Consider the following 19,368-nt stretch of genomic DNA (forward strand, 5'->3'; position numbering starts at 1 on the left):
TATTAATAGAGGAGTGTTTTAGTTCTTTAGTGCTTTATAGTGTGTGTCGTCTTTCTTTATCGGGATCGATTGTTAACACTGGTCAAGAGATTAATCATCAATTATTTATTTATTTTTTTTTATTTAAAAATATTTCCTTTACTTTACTCTATAGGGACTAAGAGATTTTAAAGTATTGAAAATATTTAATTAAAAAAAATAAATTTTTTTAATAAATAAATAATTTAAAAAAAAGTGAAATTTAATATTAAAATAAAAAAAAAATATAAAAAAATAAATTAAATTATTTTACAGCAAAAAATAGATTTTTTTAAATTTTCGTCAAGGAATACGAAATAAAAAAAAATTAAATAAATTTTTTAAAAAGTGTTAAAAAAATAGAAATTTAAAAAAAATAAATAAAAGTGCATTAACTCTTTTTTTGGTAAGTGAAAAAAAATTTTCTTAAAAAAAATTAAATAAAAAAATAAAAAGCAACAAGTTATTTTTTCAACTTTTTGTGAATTTTCATCTTTTTTTCGCCGTCTCTTGCTCGAAATGATATAATTACATCCGTTTGCGCCGCCACACCATCATCATCATCATCGCGGAATGATTATGACAACTTTGCTTCGTTCTTCTCGTTAAATGCGAGTTAGTGACGAATTCATGCTTGAAATTGAGTTTACAACTGTTTAATAATTGTATTAAAAATGTTGCACTCGTTGCAAGGCAAGTAGTTGTCAAATGGTGAAAAGAAATGATATTTTAAAATGAATGCAAATAACAACAACGAAGGATTTATCTGCAACTTCTTCTTCGTTCCTTCGTTCGTGACGACACAGCAAGAAAATTCCGGGTAACAACTTTTAATTGGATCTTGTGTAAAATGTTTGCATCTTGTTATATATTTTATGTAACACTCCAACGCAACAACAACAACAAGAACAAGAAACACACGCAAATGGAGTTGAATGTCGTGTCGCAGAAAATATTGGAAGAGTTTATTTACTCAAAAAATTTTAAAATTTTTGTTTTTCGCGGAATTACAAGAAAAAGTCGTGTCGTCGCGCAAAACTGAATCTTCATTAATTTTTACTTCATCTTTCTTAATTATATTAAAATTCTATCAAAAATACGCCCACACTTCTTTTTTTTTGCTTTTTTTTGTTTTTTTGGGAAGTTTGAACAAAAATCCCGTACCAAAAATTTTTTGTGTTGATTTTTCGTGTCACGACGAAATGTTGTCTTCGTCCTTGATAGTTGTTGACGGTGCTACAGGTGAAAAGTACGCCGCAAGTGTCTGTCTGTGTCAAGGATGAATATTTTTTGCAGAGCGGTAGAATTTTATTATCAAAAGTTTTATTAGATTTTATTTAATTTTTTTGAATATTTAAGATTTAAAAAAATTATTATTAAATTAATTTATTAATTTTTCTAATTTTCTAATAATTGAAAAAAATAAAAATTAATTTATTTTTTTAATTAATATTATTTTTTTTCTCATCGAAAATTAAAAACTTTCATTAGTTCTTTAATATGACATTTAAATTTATTTATTTTTTTTAATTTTAATTAAATTTTTTTATATTTTTTTTTATTTTTTTTTTGCATTTTACAGGATTAATATCTAAAAATTTAAGCAAAATAAATTTAAAAATGAAAATATTATTTGATTTCCTTAAAATAAAAAAAATCTAAAATAAATTTAAAAAAATATTTTTAATTAAAAAAAATATTTAAAACAAAAATTAAAATTAAAAAAAAATATTTAAAAAAATTTAATGAAAATCTTTTTTTTTTCAAAAATTTATTATTTTATAAAATTAAAAAAAATAATAAAAAAAAATTATTGGTCAATTTATTTTTAAACCTGAGGATTATAATTATTATTTATTTTTTTCATATAAAAATTATTGAATAAAATTCAATTTAATTTTTTTATTAATCAATTTTGCTTAAATTTTCAGATATTATTCTTGTAAAATGCTATTAAATGAAAAAAAATTAAATTAAAATTAAAAAAAAAATAAATCAATTTAAATTTTATTTAAAAAATTGTTCAATTTCATACAAAAATTTAATTAAAATTAATGAAATAATTAATTTCTATCAAAAATCACATTTAAATCCAAAATTAATCGAAAAATAATCCAAGTTAATTTAAAATAAATTTATTATGACACCTGTCATTTAATTTACTGTCAAAACAATTCAATAAAATTATTTCATGAACAAATTTTTGTTCATATTGAACTAGTTTTAAAGTAAAATTTGTACCCGTCACTGCTTTTTTCTCATATATGAACAACATCAAAAATACCTGAGAAATCATATGAACAGTCAAAAATGTTGTATGAATGTATGACGTTTGTTTGTGTATGAGACGAGACGCGAAAAAAAAAGAAAATAAGATTCTTGCTAGATTTGCGTAATGATGCTAAAAATATAAATAGAAAGAAATTTATTATTATTTTTTTTTTGTTGTTCGCGATGAAAATGATCATGATGTGGTGCAAGAAAAGTATATTTACAGCAAAATTTCATCAAAAAAAAAAAAAAAATAGAGAAAAGTAACAATTTAGAATTTTCAAAGAAATTTTTGTTTTAGAGATCAAAGGTTATTCTAAAATTATTAAAATGTCAAAATTTTGATAAAAAATATTTTTAAAATTAAATAATTTTACGTTTATTTAAAAAATATTAATTTTATTTTATTTTTTTATTGAAATTTTATTTATTAAATTGATAAGAAGTAAATTAATTTAATTAAAATCAATATTTTTTTAAATTTATTTATAAAATTTAATACATAATTTAAAAAAAAATAAATTAAAAAAAATATTTTATTTATTTTAAAAATATTAATTTTAATTAAATTAAATAAAAATAAATTCGTTGAATTAAATTTAAAAAAATTAATTAATTTAAATTAAATAAATAATTTTTTTTAAATTTTTTATTTTAAATTATTAATTTTTTTTATTTTTATTTTATTTTTTATATTTATTAAATTAAATTTAATTAATTATAATTTATTTATTTAATTTTTTATTTTAAACTTTTAAAATTTAAAAAAATTCTCCAAGCGACTCAAAAACTTTTGGACAATTTTTTTTCGCAACTCTTGTATAGACACAATCAGAATTCGTCTTAATTTTCACTTTTTTCAGGATATGACTGTAAACGTGTATCGTATAAGCATTTTGAATTTGTCTCATTCTACTATTTACTCGATTTTTTCCTTGATCGATGTACTGTTTTGCTTCTCCAAGCGGCAAAAAATCATTTTTAGCCAAAACTTTCATGCCTTGACATCGTTTCTCGTTCATATCCGGTATCTTAACCTTACAAATCCGCTTCATAACTGCCATGATGAGATCCGGTCCATTCGAATTCCAAAGTTTCGGATCAAAATTGTCTCTTAAATGCTCAAGACACATTTGCGAAACTTTTTTCCCGATTCCTTTACCCGAAAAATCCAAAGTCCCGCTCTGAAGTCGATTATTGGCGGCACGACAAACGAAATTTTCGTTCAAGGCATCGAAGGGTTTGAGCACTACGATGTCTAAATCGAGAAAAAGTCCTCCATATTTCCATAAAAGAACTAAACGCAAGGCGTCGGAAACGTGAACACTCAGAAAAGTTGATTCACGAAATTTAGTAAAGCCTTCCAAGGGACTTCCGTTTGTGATATTTTCGAAAATTGCGCTTCGAAAATGGATGTTTGGATAATTTTCTTGGAGAATTTTAATTAATTCTGAATTATTTTTGTACGTTGGTCCCGTAAAAATGACAAAAATGGTACGATTTGGATGAAAAATGGCAGCTGACTCGACGGCACAAGCTTCTCTCGCATTCAGAATTAATGGACCGCCATCGATGTTTGTGGTTTCCGTGAAAAATATTTGATTTGCACTTTTATTGGGTTCAGGCCTTGGACTTCCTTCGTCAATATCTGGGATGAAAATTGTTTCCTCGTCGCCATTTAATGAAGTTTTTGTACTTGTTTCGATTATTTCACGAGATTCGTCGAAAAATTCTTTTGAAGTTGTTGGATTTTGTTGATTTTCGATAAATTTTGTCGGTTCTTTTTGTTCAGAATTTTTACTGAAAATTTCTTTTGTTGCAATAAGCGAGGTTTTTTTCAAAAATCCATTAATTAAGTCAAAATATAAAATTAGCAACAACAAAAAAACCGATAGAATTATAACGACGACTCTATTTCGTGTCAAATCCATTTTAAAACTAATATCTGTATCAATAAATTATTGAAAAAAGTTTACTCATAAATATTATATATGAAAAAAAAATTCAGGTGTTCAAACAAAAAAAAAATCGCATGTGTCTTAACGTACAAAAAAATTTAAAATAAAATTTTATTTGATTTAATATTAAAAAAATAATTTTATTTATTTTGAAAATATTCTCTACTTTTTATTTAAAAAAATATAAATTTTAAAATATTAATTATTTTATATTAATTTTAATATTTTTCAAGTCTGTTTAATTTTAATTAAATTTTTAATTTAATTTTAAATTAATTTAATTATAATTAATATTTTTTTTTTAAATTTCTTTTCATTTTTTTTCAAAAATTTCTATTTTGACTTTTTTTAACAATCCAAAATAATTTTTTAAAAAATTAAAAATTAATTAAAAAATAAATTTTCCTTTTTATAAAATATTTTTTTTTAAATATAATTTTTTTAATAAAATTCAATAATTTGCCGCTTTAAATTTGACTTTAAAAAATTATTTAAATTTAAAAAAAATCATTTACTCTTAATAGATTTTTGTAAATTGATTTTTTTTCAGCCAGATGTGTAAATATTTATTTTTTAGCCAAAATTTATTATTTTTCTTAATTATCGCTTTTAAAAATGAACATTTTGGCTTTTTAGCAATAATTCACAATTTTCTTGTCTTTTACATTCTAATTTTTTTTTTTTTATTTTTTGAACATTTTTATATTTTTTTTAATTTTTATTCATCCATTTCGTCAAAATCTATATTTTCTGATTTATCGCCCGGTTTATTGTCTTCTTTATCCACAAACTGATCGTCAGTTGCCTGCACTTTTCTCATTGTTGAAGCTTCAAGAGCTTGCATTAACTTTGACTCTTGTTCTTCGTGCAAGCTAAAAATGAAAAATAACGTCATGATGCTTAAAATTGCGAAAACTTTGAAAGTTGTCGAGGTAGAACAATACTTGAGGAGAAACATTTTAAGACTGAATGTCAGCGAAATGTCGAATTTATCTAAAAACGTGCTAAAAAAAGCTTTGGATTTGTTTGATCAAACGGAAAAAATATTTAGCAAATAATGTGTTTTGGATAAAACGTGCCGTTTTTTGAGCGAAATTTTTATTATTTATTGATTCAAGCGTTGTTGATTGGATTTTTCTATTTATAATGAAAAATATGAAAAAATATTATTAAAAAATTAAATATTTTAAATTTTTAAAATTAATTAATTAAAAAAATAATTTTTTAAATAAAAAAATAATTCAAATTTATTTTTTAAAATTAATTTAATTTTTTATTAATTTTTTATTTTATTTTTTTTTTACTTTAAAATTATTATTTTTATTATTTTCTAAAAAATTTCAAAAATTAATAAAAAAAAATATTAAAATAAATTTTTGATAAAAAAAAATAAATAAGTAAAAAATTATTATTATTTAATTTCAATTAAAAATTATTTTTTCTCTAAAATTGAATTTTTTCGTATTTTTTCAATTATTTTCGAAAAAAAAAAAATCTTTTTGACATAATTTTCGTCACTCAATATCGCTTATTTCGCGTTAAGTAAAAATCTCGCGAATCATCAGCTGGCAAATTGACGTCAATTGTCACTCCATACCGAAACTTCTTCTCATCTGCTTTCCTCAAAAGCGAAAAAAACCTGCCACGTTACCCCAAAATATTTTCCTTTTCCGAAATTTGATATTTTTCTCGCGTGCCTTCGCCGTTCCTCCATTAAATATATCAAATTATCTCGCACAAGAAAAAACCATCAACCAACCGTCTCCATCACTTCTTGGTGTTTATTGTATTAAAATTCATGCCTTTAGCGGGATCCCTTCATTTAATTACGAGAAACAAGGGAAACATTCCTCTGACAAAATCATGCTTTCTAACAACAATCCAAGCTCGTCACTGCGAAAAAAAAATAAAAAAAAAACTTTTGTAATTGAATTAAGACATGCCCAACGCAAAAAAATAAAAATTCAACGATAAGTGCATTTACCATGCTGAAATTGTCGTACACGTTTCTTGCGTCTCTTGTGTATGCATGTCGTTTTCGCTCACTCACTCGCTGGATGGCTGGTTGGTTGGCTTGTTTGCTCAATTCCTATAATGAAAAGTTTTAAATATAAAATATTTACGTGATCCGACTAATATATTATAAGTGAGAGGAGTTGCGTTGTTCATATTTTTTTTTCATTTTGCATTTCCATGAAGCGACGAAATTTCATGAGAAAACAAAAAAATACCGCATTTCGTGGAAAAACGGGAGATATTGTAATAAAAATGTTGTCCTGAATGAAAAAATTGTAATTTTTGTCATGAGGAGTATTAAATTGTGAAATGAGGAGTACAAAAATGTTAAAGTTATAAGAAATTATTTAAAATTTTAATTAAATTATTCTTAAAGTTTTAGAAAAAATTAAAAACATGAAAAAATAAAAGAAAACAAAAAAAAATAATAAAAAAATTAATTCCTTAATTATGAGGAGTACCAAAATGTGAAAATAATAAGAAATTATTAAAAATTTCAATTAAATTTTTTTAAAAAGTTGAAGAAAATGAAAAATAATTGACTTCGAGTAGTTCCTACATAATGAGGAGTAATAAAAAAATTGAGGAGTATCAAAATGTGAAATTTTTGTTTTTAATTAAGAAATTTATAAAAATTATATTAAACTGATGAATTTAATTTAATGGAAAAATATTTTGAGGCATAAGGAGTACAAAATTGTGAAATCTTGACAATTTATTTGACTTGAGGAGTACAAAAAAAAATTATTATTTAAAAAATATGTGAAGATAATGGAAAAAAAATTATTAAAAATTTGAATAACCTTCTTAAAAGTTGAATTTTCTCCTCAAGGTCAATTAAATTTTGCTTTATTTTTATAAATTTATTTTTTAACAATTTTGTACTCCTCATGATTCAGAAAATTTTCAAAAAATTCATTTCTTTTTTAATTCGACTAATTCTTAAAAAAAAAATAAATTATTAATAAAAATAAAATAAAAAAATTAAAAAAAATAGAAAAAAAAATAATTAAAAAAAATAATAATAAAATAAAAATAAAAAAAATAATTAAAATTTTTAAAATAAAATTAAATAAATTTTAATAAAAAAATTAAAAATTTTGAAATAATTAAAAAAATTTTTTTTTAAAGTTTAAAATTAAATTTATATTAGAGAAATAATGAGAAAAATTCTCAAAGCTTGAGGAGTACAAAATTGTGAAAATTTTTTGAGGAGTATCAAAATGTGATTTTCTTACAAAAAATTTCTAAAACACGATGAAATGCAATTTTATCAGTTCTCCAAACGAAAACTTTTTTTTCATATATTTTACACACAGTAAAGGTACCTTTTTGCTGTCGAGAGCAATGTTGTCGCCAACATTTTTGTGTATCTTATGTGACTGTGAATTAAAATCAAACCTACACATTTCCATAGCCGCGTTCATAGTCACAAAAGATTCAAAACAAAGTTGTGTGCTGTGTCAGAAATTCCATTGTCTCGCGTTCAAACATTTCTCCTCGATGTGTGCACATCCCTCGTTGAATGTGACTGAATTCCCATTTTTTAAACATTTTTTTTCTCTCTAAAATTTTTGGTATTTTCACACAAATATCTACTACACACGAGATGAGAAAATTTTCAATGGCAATATTATAAAATAATAATTTTCATAAATTCAGGTCACAATCAAAAATACTTTTTGAACAACTAACATTTTTGTCTCGTTTCGTGCAAAACCGAGCGTAGCGTGTGTGACAATATTTATAAAAAGACCGCAACGAACAAAAAAAAAATATTTTGTGAACTATTCAACTTTTGTTACGCTATACGAAAAATTCCTGCTAATTGAACATCATTATCTTAAATATAAAATTATTAGCAACGCGAAAAATCTTCTTAATTTGGATCGATTTAATTTTTGCTTTTCCCTCCTCTTCATCTGGAGTTCTCTTTCTCCAAGTAGTCGTTAATATTATTTAAAAATCATGCTAAATGCCCCACTAAATGCTTTCTAATTACTATGCAAATGAAGCACGAAAAATGCAAGAAACCAAAAGTTTTTTGTCTCTCTTTTTTTTTTGTCTTTTTTTGGGCTAATTGTCCCCGAGAATCATCATAATAATGCAATATTTCTTGCGAAAAGTCTGTTTGGCGTCGAAATCTGCAAAATAATGCAAAATAATTAAAATTTACTTTTTTTTATTTTTTTTTCTTTTTTGGGGAGATATATGATGATTATTAAAATACGACAAATTTTTTTTATGATGAGAGGCGAATATTAATGACACTGAGGTGCAAAAAAAAATTTAAAATCTCAAAAAAAAATTTTTTTTTTTTTCATGGAATTTTTTTTTAAGACAAAAAAAATTAATAATGAGAAAATGATAAGTTGCCTTTTTTATATTTTAATTTTAATTAATTATAAATGCAGAAAAAAAGGAAAAAAATTATTATTTTATCATATTAAAAATGGATCGCATTAAGACTTGATGGCGTCAAAATTTTAGCGGTTGGATGAATTTTTGATCATTATTTGTGTATTTTTTTATCCATCCATACTTGAGACACAAAAAAAAACTATATTAAAAATTTACCAAAAAAAAAGGCACCAAATGTGGCGTTACATTAGATGTACATTAAAAAGTTTTTTTTTTGGGCTTGAAAAAAAAATAGTAAATTATGAGGAAAAGTGTCGGAGATTGAACCTAAAAGATGCCGACAAGGCGCCAAAATTAATGTTATTTTTTGCTTTTTTTGTGTTAGACAGTCATCGGTCAATGTCTTTTTGTCAGAAGATTTTTTTTTGTTTGAGGATCTTTGGGGTTAATGTGATGTTTTTCTTTTGTGAAATTCTTGTGAGGTTTTATTTTTGCTATTTTACGATTTATTAATTTTTTTATTTATTTAAATTATTTTTTTATTTTATTTTTTGGATTTAAAAAAAATTTAATTTTTTATTTAAATTATGTTTAATTTAATTATTCAAATTTTTAATTTTAATAAAAAAATAAAAAATTAAATTTAAAAAAAAAATTAAGAAATTATTTTTTAATTTTACGTTTTTTATTTTTTATTTATTTAAAAATTTATTTGATTTAATTTTTTTTTGTTTAATTTTTTTTTCGATATTTTAAAAATTTTAAAAGTAATAAATAACAATTTTAATTAATAAAATAAATTTAATATATATTATAATATTAATATATTTATAATTTAATATATAATTTAATTTAATAAATAAATAAAAATTAAATCAATTTACATAGAAAAATATTTTTTTTATATTTAGCAAATTTTTTATTTTTATAAATTAATTAAATTTCTAATTTTTAATATTTTTTTTTCAAAAAAATTAAATTATATTAAATTAAATAGAAAAATATTTTTTTTAATTTTTTTTTATTATTTTATTTTTATTTTATTATGTTATTATTTTAATATTATTTTTATTTATTATTTTTATTAATTAAAAAAATTTCTATTTTTTATATTTTTTTTTTCAAACAAAAAAATTAAATTGAATTAAATAGAAAAATATTATTATTTTAATTTTTTTATACCTATAATTCGATTTTTTTTTATTATATGAAAATTTATTATTTTTTTATTTATTTTTTTTGTATTTTTAAGACTTTTTTTATTTTATTTTTTCATTTTAATTTTTTATTATTTTTTTTATCATGAAAAAAAATATAAAAATTAAGAATTTAAGAAAAAATTCTTTCAAAATACCTGACATCTCCATTAGACCTGCAAAAAAAAAGTAATAAAATTGTTACCTTTCATCAAAACAGAACCTTTTTTCTCATAAAATTGCATTTTTTATCCTTTTTTTATATTTCATTCTTAAACCTGATCTAATGAAACAAAAAATTAGGCTGCGATTATTTTTCATCATAACGCTCATTCATTAAAATTGCCCCACAAATTCCTCAAAAACACGCAAGACAAAACAAATTGCAAGAAAAAAAATCATAAATCACAAAAAATATAAAATATTTCTTGGTCCCTTTTTTATGATTTTTTTCCTCTTCTTCGTCGTCGTGATGTTATTAACCTTTTAAGACATCCATCGTCGACATAATTAAAATAATTTCCTCGCAAAAAAGATATTTACACCAAAACATAAATTCACAAATTTTTTGTCTTGATTATCATCCAGATATAGAAACTTCCTTCAATTTAATGGGACTTGTCTGCATATTTCATCCCTCGTTCATTTGAATACACATTTGAACTCAAAATTGCAAAATTTAAATCCCTAAACTATTTTTGATGGTTTAAAATGAGTGAGGTCATTTATCATAAATATTTTATATGTGTACAACATTTCTCTCTCGCTCCTCGTATTTCACCCGTAAATTTTCATGAAATGGCAAAAATATTGTTAATGGCTTGGTATAATTTTTGAAATATTTAGTCAAGTGTGTGTTGCATGGTTGTCTGTCTATATTTGCGTTTGTACATTTTATTCATCAACATCCGAGTTCGGAATTCTAAATTATTATTTATTAAGTATTTTTTCCTCGAGTTGTCCTCGAAACATTTTCACATATGATTTTTCCCGGAAAATGTAATTATCTCGAACGTTTCTTAATTTGGTATTAACTTTCTCAGAAATGAAGAAAAATTTTAATTAAATCAATGTTCGTTGCGCTGTCGTCGAAAATGTTTTCTTGATAAATAATTGTAACACACGCCGCCGTAACCTCACCTTCCACGAACATCTTAACTGCTTTTGTATTTACTTTGAACATGCCAGAGAACATAGACAGAGCATTTGAGTACACATGGTTAGGCAATTAACAATGTCATTGTACCTACTGTCGAAATATTAAACCACGTTAAAATAAAAAGTTTTTTTTTGGAGAACAAGTCAAGTCGATGTTCCGTTTCATTTCGTTTTATATTAAATATTAAGTGCAGAAGGTGTTGTGCGACGACAAAACAAAATCCATTTAAGACACTTGTCGCATAGAAGTCAGCTGAAATAAGTGATTGCCTCCCAATTCGTTGCTGCTTTTCCCCACACGCGTAAAACTGATGATGAAGCGAGTGTTGTGTTAAGGGAATATTTTCTTAATTTGCTAACATAACAATTTTCTTTGTAATTAATTTAGTTTACACAGACAGTTAAAGTACAGGTGTTGCCATGCTTTTTTTGTTTGTTCTATTAGATGTTGCCAAAGGGGAATTTTGTGCAAGATGAAGTCTGTCAGTTCATGTATCTTTTGAATTTTAGGCTGTTTTCGGTATTTTATTGAATATTTTTTATTTTTTTTATTAATTTAAAAATTTATGAAAATTTAATTATTTAAATTATTCTTTTTATTTAATGTTTTCGATTTAAAAATTTTTTTTTTTTAATTTTTTATAGTTTTTTTAAAACAATAATTAAAAATTTTAATTAATAAAATTAAATTTAAATTAAATAGATTTTAAATATTTTTTTTTATATTTAATAAAATAAATTAATTATTTATTATTAATTAATTATTTTTTTTATTTTTTCAATAGTTTTTTAAAATAAAAATTTTAATTATTAAATTAAATTCAAAAAAAAATAAATTTCAATTAAATTTTTAATTTTAATAAATAAATGAAAATTAAATTAAATAGAAGTATAATTAATAAATTTTTAAATATAAAAATATTTTAATAAATTAATTTTTATTTTTATTTATTTAGTTTTTTTTCTTAATTAATTTTTTTATTTGTTTGCTTATGTATGAAAAAATGTTTCCAAAAAATTAAGAAATTAAAGAATTAAAAATACCTTGAAAAAAAAGCGCTTAAATCTCCATTAAGTAACTAAAAAAAAATAAAATTTTTATTAGAAACCTTTCTTCTGTGACGTTAATCCCTCTTCTTGATTGTTATTACTTACCACTCAATTTTGATGTTTCCTTAGATATTTTAATCTCTCAAGACAGACAAAAAAAATATCAAGTCCCTTTACTAATTATTTCTTTACAACTTATTCCCCAAATGAGCTTCATTTGCGATTCCTCCTCTTAGTTTTCTCACAAGATTAATGAAAATATGCTAAAGACTCCCAAAAAAAGTAGTATCCCTCATCCATCTCATCATCATCTAAATTCATCGTCTTGTTATCGATTTTCCATTGCTCTCAATAAATTTTTATGTTGATGATTTGATTGGATTGGTCTGACGATGTATAATATCGTTGTTTTTTTTTGTGTATCGGAAAATGTCATCATATCAACCGAAAATTTACATATTTTTTCCTTGTTTCCAACCAAGGAGGATATAAAAACTTACAAGAACAAAGATGTTACTGTTACCCTCGAATGGAAGAAAGTAAAAAAAAAACAAAGAACGAAGGAAAATTTAAAGGCGGACCATCAACATCATCCGACAATCGATTTTCCGTATCATTCGTTGCTCTTGCTCCTGTTTACTTAGCTTTTACATTTTCATTATTACGTTTACGATGACATCGTCAGCATCTGTGAGTCAGTCACTCGGGCTCCCGTATTTAGCTTCGAACCACATACGTTTTTATTATGAATGTCAGCGTGTCGTTCGTTATCGTCGTGGCAGCATCCATACTTCAATGTCACATTAAATTTATTCAACACCTTGTATCTCGACGATTTTTTCACATCATCGTCACATCTTTGTTATTACAGTTTAGTTGTTTGTTGTTGTTTTTTGCTCCTCTCTCTCTGTGCGAAACGTGGTATTAAAATGTGAAAGAAGAGAACACGAAGAAGAAGAAGAGTCTCCATTATATTATTATTATTTTAGCAGAACTTAAGGATGTTTAGTGTGTCATCTTCGTTTCTCTTCTTTCGCTTTTCTTTTGGAGTCGGCACGTAGAACAAGGGAAAATATTTATCTAAGGCACGTGTATACGACTATAAGGTGATATATGACGACATATGACATAATCAAGTTGTTATAAATTTCGTTACCGAAATTAAAACCGCAAATTATAAACGGATGGAAATTTTTTAACCGCAACAACTTGACATTGTAGCACGTTGTAACACGTTTGGAGCAATTACCGAAAATGTTTGTCGTTAAAAAAGGGGAATCGAGGTTGGGTAAGGTTAATTTTGATTCGCGCCAAAATTTTGATAAAGTACCGCCATATTGACGGGAAAGTAAAGCATGAACACACTAAAAAATGACGAATGTTCTTTTTGAAGAACAAAAATGATGATCCAGCTGATGTTTTGTTCCTTGAACTGTGATAAGGAGAAAAAAACCTATAAAGAAAGAAAAAAAAAGTAGAAAAGTTAATTTTGTTACTAACAGCCAGCTCATTACCATTCCGCATGCACAACAATGCATATTAATAGACATAGAGCGTTGACGTTGTTCTCTCTTCGCTGCATTCTACACTTTCCATGATGTAGCGTTAAATTAAATTGCTTCGTCTCTTGGTCCGTATGCGCTAAAAATGCAAAATAAAAGCAAACATTCTGATGAATGGCTTCAATTGGCAAAAAATACTTACTTGGTTAGAGGATGGTTATGACATCAGTAGCAGCTTCAAAAGAATCCCTGATTAGATAAAGAGCTAATTAAAAGCACATCAAAAATTGACAAACATGTCAGTTAAGAGGACATTAATGAGATGAAATGATGAAGAAGATCTGCAAAAGAAGAAAAAAATCACGTTATTAGTGTCGTTATTATCAAATTTCCGTCTTCATTTGGTGTCCCTTGAAGCAACACGGGCTACTCAAAGCAGCCAATCAAGATGAAAAAATCTCATTATGTTCGTTAACTCCCAACTATTTTGACACATCTTTTGTCACACAGAGTAATAATCACGTTAACGTCAGGCGAAAGTACAAAAGCAGTCTCACTTTTAATAATAATCAAAATATATAATGACAAACACACAGTTATTGGCATCTCAACAAGCATCAAGCAGCAAAGTTTGTCAAAAAGGAGGAAATTCCATGCCTTGCCTTGGGAAACATCCGCCGTAATAATAAGCATCGTCGTCTTATTAACGTGGAATGGCAACAACATTGGCATCCGCTTGAAGAAAATGTCATGAAATTATAAATAATGTTAATGACGATGATGTTGGTTCTGAAGTAAATTTTTGACATTTTCCTTAATTTTTTTCCATTTCTGTTCCTCTCTCAAGAGGATTCAGCGGAAATTTATGGGATCACGATTAAATTCGCGATTAAAATGTACAAGGCGTTTCCCCCACGTTTTGCCCGAAATTTATTTGTGAGTATCGTTAACATGATTGGACCATTACGAAAACGCAAAATATTAATATTACCCGCTCGAGCAGTAAAAGTCATAAATATTAATTAATATTTTTTTCTCGCACCTTTTCTTTAATTTCTACTCTGTTTTGCTATTCCATGATGGTGCGAAGTTGGTCGCTCATCTTAAACATTATATGCATTATTAATAGTAATAATTGTAAACGCATACGAACCTCCCTGTATACCTCGACAATTAGCACCTTTTCGGTCACTCCTCATGTAGTACACGAGTAAATTTTTTTCTGCCACACTGAAAATGAATGTTGTTGTTAATAATATCCAGAACAATAAAAATAATTAAATTAATTAAATTTTTGTATTCAGCACAGGTCGCTGCTGTTTCAGTATGATTCAGTATGTCGCTACATTTGCAGCAACACAACAAAGTTAATTGAAAATGATAATGTAAACTTTCATAAAGTTACGACTGGTTTTTGTAGAAAATGAGATGAGAAATTATAACTAGCACTTTTTTCTTCTTTCTTCTTTTCTCTTTAAAAAAATGAATGGATAGAATACAGAATGAAAGAGAAGAAGACGAAGAAAAATCTTGGTCGTTCATTTAATGAGAAAGAAACAAAAAAAAGGTAGAAATTTAATAAAGATAAATAATATAAAGGAAAATAGTGTAGAAGTTAGTTGTTGTGTCGCGTAACTTAAATCTATCTATGGACAAAGAAAGATAGAAGAAAAGTTTTGAAACACAAGACTTTTGACAGATTGACAGACTCCACGAGATTGTCCCGCACGGAATGTTATAGAAAGTTTTTTGTTTATTCATGGCAAGGAGAAAACTTGTTGGAGATGCTGCGGGTTGTTATATATGAAAAATATAATTAATGAAGTTTTTATTCGAATTAACGGGTTTGAGAAAATTACTTGAAGAAATCTAATAAAAAAAATTTGATGCCAATTTTAGGAAAAGAAATAAAAAAAAATCAAGGAGACATTAATATGAAGAATTTTGAGCTTTATAAAAAAATCTAAAAAGTATAATTTGTGAAAAATAAATCAATCTTTAATTCAAACGATATCAGAACCACAAAAAAATTAAACTCTGAGGCAACACTTCTTTTATTTTTGTTCAACAACAATTATTGTAAACGAGCCAATATATTAAAAAATGGAAGGTATAAACTTTTCTATAAAGGATCGATCCATTAAATTAAGAAGACTATAAAATTATAGAAGGTATTGACATTAATATGAAGCTACTTAACTCCGAAATTGAATCTTGGACTTTCAAATTTCACTTCATGTATCATCAACAAAAACCGAAATTATTCTCCATTTGGAAGATTGGTTTGGCTGGGTCAATTTTGCATTATGGTACATAAGATTGAAAATGAGAAGACATTTCATAAAGAAAACGACTCGAAGCTTTATCAAAATAATTGTCTCTTGTTTATCGGATCATGAAACTCCAGCTCAAAACGAGGGCCACAGAAGGTTTTGATGGAAAGCTCTGCTTGAAAAGCAACTTATTGAATAAAAACTTGTTCTCAAGTCAATTGTCAGCTTCAAACGATGGTTTTAAGTTTTTTATGAACTCATAATAAGAAAGGTAGAGCTATGAAAGACAGAAAATGTAAAAAGTATACCTGACATGTGATCATAGAATAAATATCCATCCTCAATATAAGTTGATATCTGAAAAAATTTTAAAATTGAATATTCATAATATTTGCTTAATTGATATAGAAAGTTTTTAAGTTTTAAATTTTCTTAATTTTCTAATTATGATTTTTTAGACTTTGAGTAAATATTTTTCGAGAAATTGTAAACATTTACAAATTTTAAGAGGTTGAGAAAAAAATTTTTTCTCCTTTAGTAACTCCCGTAAGTTTTCTTCCTCAAGTGTCACAAATTTCTTTATTATTATTGTTCAAAGGAACAACAAATATTTTGTGTTCAAACAAACTTTTTACTTTGGTCCTCAACCAAAATCAACTTTAGAGGTACAACATTTTCTACATCCATATGATGATCAACATCCATCTTCTACCTGTTTCGAAAATCCTTCATTCTTTCATTTCACGAAGATAGCAGACACTTTTCACTTGTGTCTTCTTCATCTTCACAAAGCACATTTTTTGCCGTTACAAAAGCATACCTTGATTAAATTACTTGACAACTGTTTTTTTTTTCTTTTTCTGCTTTTTCTTTTTTTAAAGTACAAGAGGAGGAAACGCGTTGATGGGCATGAGAAGACTTTTCCTTTGTATACGTAATAATATAACTAAATTTAATCAATTTATGAAAAGGAGAAAAGTTTTGCTGCCCTTTTTGCTTGTTGTTGTTCCTTGTTGAATGTGTAAGTCACAGCCGCCCGAGCTAAAAGACAAATTATGCGATATGAATTATTAAAAACTTTCCACGAACCGGCGACGAGCGACGATGACGACGAGAGTTGCTGAGGGAACAGTTTTTTTTTGTCACGATGTGTTAATCAAGTTTGTTTGATGACTCGGGGAGGTTGTTTGTAAAATGTCTCTCTCCGTAATGAAGGAAAGTAATTAGTGAAACAGGGAAGCTGCTTAATCACACTTGTTATGTGAATTTATTGACATTTTGCCTTGTGGCATGGAATTTATAAAGAGTCTTCGGATTCTGATCAAACATCAATACCGAACGACGTGAAAGAAAACATATTTTAATAATTACTTGGAACAATCCACAGAATGTTTGTACAAGATGGCGTTACGACATCGATGACGACGAGAAGAGAATGTAAATATTTGTTTTCAATAATCATAATTTATTTAAATGGCTTCGTACGTACCTACGTCGCTGATGTGAAATCGATACTAATGTTTGGATACAAATTGTTCTAATTATAATTTTGTGTCTTTGTCCGCTCTTGACGACTTTTGAAGTTGTTTCAATTAGTTTTCCGCACCTTACGAGAGCATTACAAACATCTTCATTTAGAACGAATAAAGTCACTTGAGAAGTTGTAATCATCTCGCGAAATTTATGCACCAGCTGCATTTACTTACCTTGCTGTAAGAAAAATGCCACGCGACAAATCCACTTTTCTCTCGTTGCTTCACCCTGTTATTATTATAATTATTTAACACACCGAGATTCACGATGCAAAAAACTTTTTTTTTCCAAGTTGCCTCTCTCAATGCAAAAGTGCCTACTTACTGCTTTCGTTGTGCAATTATAATGCTTGTTAGCTCGGTGTCTCTATGTGTCAAGTGAGGTATTTTTCTTCGTTGGTAATGCTTGTGCACGGAAATGAGATACAAGTCTATGGAAATCAGCGCGCAATGTTTGTTAAAAAGTGTGTACTGATGAGGACAATGCAATGCAAATTATTATTTGTATATGTGTGAAAATCTTTTGAATAGTAGAGGAGTTGTAGAAATTTACGGTAAAACTCTATTTCGTTTTCGTGTAAGTTTAGTGCATTAGTAAAGTTTTGCAGCTTTTGTGTAATTTATCCATTAGAGAGGATAGTTTTTTTTTTGCAAAGATTTAAAATTTAAAAAAATTATAAAAAATATTTGAAAAAAAATAAAAAAAAAATAATTAATAAATTTAAAAAATATATATAATAATTAAAAAAAAAATAATAATAAAAATAAGTTAATTTTAAATTAATAAAAATATTTCAAAAAATTTTTTTTCAATCAATTATTTTGAAAAAAAAATTTATATTAAGAATATTTCATATTAAATTAAATTTTTTGAAAACAAAAGAAAAATATTTTTTTTTGATTTTTTCAAAATTTGTTTCAATTTTGATAAAAAATTCATCAAAACAAAAAATTTCAATTAATTTCAATCTTTAATTAATTTTAATTATTATTATTGACAAAAAATAAAAGTTAATCATTTTATTTAAAAATCTAAAACAAAAATTAAAATTTTAAGATTAAAAATTAATTTTTGTGAACAAAATTTAAGAGGCTTCTTTTTGACTTTTTACATATTGAAATTTAAATATTTTTTTTATTTTTTTTTCAATTTAAATTTTAATTAAATTTCTTAAAATAAATAAATTAAAAATTTAAAATTAATTAAAAATTAATGAAAATAAAAATTAAACTTTAAATTAAGAATTTTTATTTTTTTTTTAATTTAAATTAATTTCAAAATTAAAATATTAATTTTAAAACTTTAATTTTATTTTGAAATTAATTTAAATTAAAAAAAAATAAAATAAAAAAATTCCTAATTAAAAATTAAATTTTTATTTAATTAATTTTATTTTTTTAAATTAATAATTTAATTTTAATTTTTTAATTTTAAAAAAATTTTATTTTAATTAATTAATAATTTAATAATTAATTTTAAATTTTTATTTATTTATTTTAAGGAATTTAATTAAAATTTAAATTTAAAAAAAAAATCAAAAATTTTAAATTTAAATATGTTAAAAGTAAAAATAGGCCTTTTAAATTTTATTAACAAAAATTAATTTTTTTATGAAAATTAAAAAAAAAATTTATCAATTTATGTTTTGATGAAATTTTTTTCTATAAAATACATTTTTTTTTGTTTTCTTTAAATTAAAAAAAAAATTAAAGAAAACTCAAAAGAAGCTCTTGAGCCAATTATACCTCTAAAGTACATGTTTTTCAACCCACTCTCCGCCTTTCTTTACAACGCGCACATCGTTATACAATTAAGTCAGAAATACTTTTTGTTCACTTCCAACTTAGAAAGAGTGTCATATCGTCAAGAGTTTTCACTGCTTCACATGCAATGCTTTTCATTACAACAACAACAACAACAACTCTCGACAACAACGCAAATGAATGCACGAAAAGTTTATTCCTCTACCTCCGCTGTTTGTTTGTTTGTGCATTCAATTTCTGCATTATCTCCTGATGCGAGGAATTAGTTG

General features: G+C 24.8%; 2 protein-coding genes across 4 annotated transcripts in view; one reads left to right on the forward strand and one right to left on the reverse strand.

Moving 5' to 3' along the window:
• LOC134830846 (putative mediator of RNA polymerase II transcription subunit 26) overlaps positions 1 to 19,368 on the forward strand; it is a 76,217-nt gene continuing 56,849 nt past the window's right edge. For all 3 annotated transcript variants that reach the window (XM_063844444.1, XM_063844445.1, XM_063844442.1), the window contains exons 1-2: positions 1 to 81; positions 295 to 424. The gene's annotated coding sequence lies outside the window, so the exon portion shown is untranslated. The remainder of the gene's footprint in view (positions 82 to 294; positions 425 to 19,368) is intronic.
• On the reverse strand, positions 3,133 to 6,278 carry LOC134829093 (alpha-1,4-N-acetylglucosaminyltransferase-like). The gene is made up of 4 exons (XM_063842088.1): positions 6,232 to 6,278; positions 5,039 to 5,119; positions 3,213 to 4,089; positions 3,133 to 3,159 (listed from the first exon to the last, which is right to left on the reverse strand). Exons 1-4 carry the CDS (start codon positions 6,276 to 6,278, stop codon positions 3,133 to 3,135), a joined length of 1,032 nt encoding a protein of 343 aa, XP_063698158.1.

The sequence above is a fragment of the Culicoides brevitarsis genome, chromosome 2 (genome assembly GCF_036172545.1).
Source record: "Culicoides brevitarsis isolate CSIRO-B50_1 chromosome 2, AGI_CSIRO_Cbre_v1, whole genome shotgun sequence".
NCBI lineage: Eukaryota > Metazoa > Arthropoda > Insecta > Diptera > Ceratopogonidae > Culicoides > Culicoides brevitarsis.

Bases quoted from the DNA above. Each gene is read 5' to 3' on its own strand.
- LOC134829093 (XM_063842088.1), bottom strand. From the start codon at position 6,278: ATGCATACACAAGAGACGCAAGAAACGTGTACGACAATTTCAGCATG. The intron at 5,120-6,231 runs GTAAATGCACTT...TTTCATTTTTAG, and splicing joins TGTACGACAATTTCAGCATG to CTTGCACGAAGAACAAGAGT. The intron at 4,090-5,038 runs GTTTGTGGATAA...AGAAATTTTCAG, and splicing joins GTGCAGGCAACTGACGATCA to TAAAAATTCTGAACAAAAAG.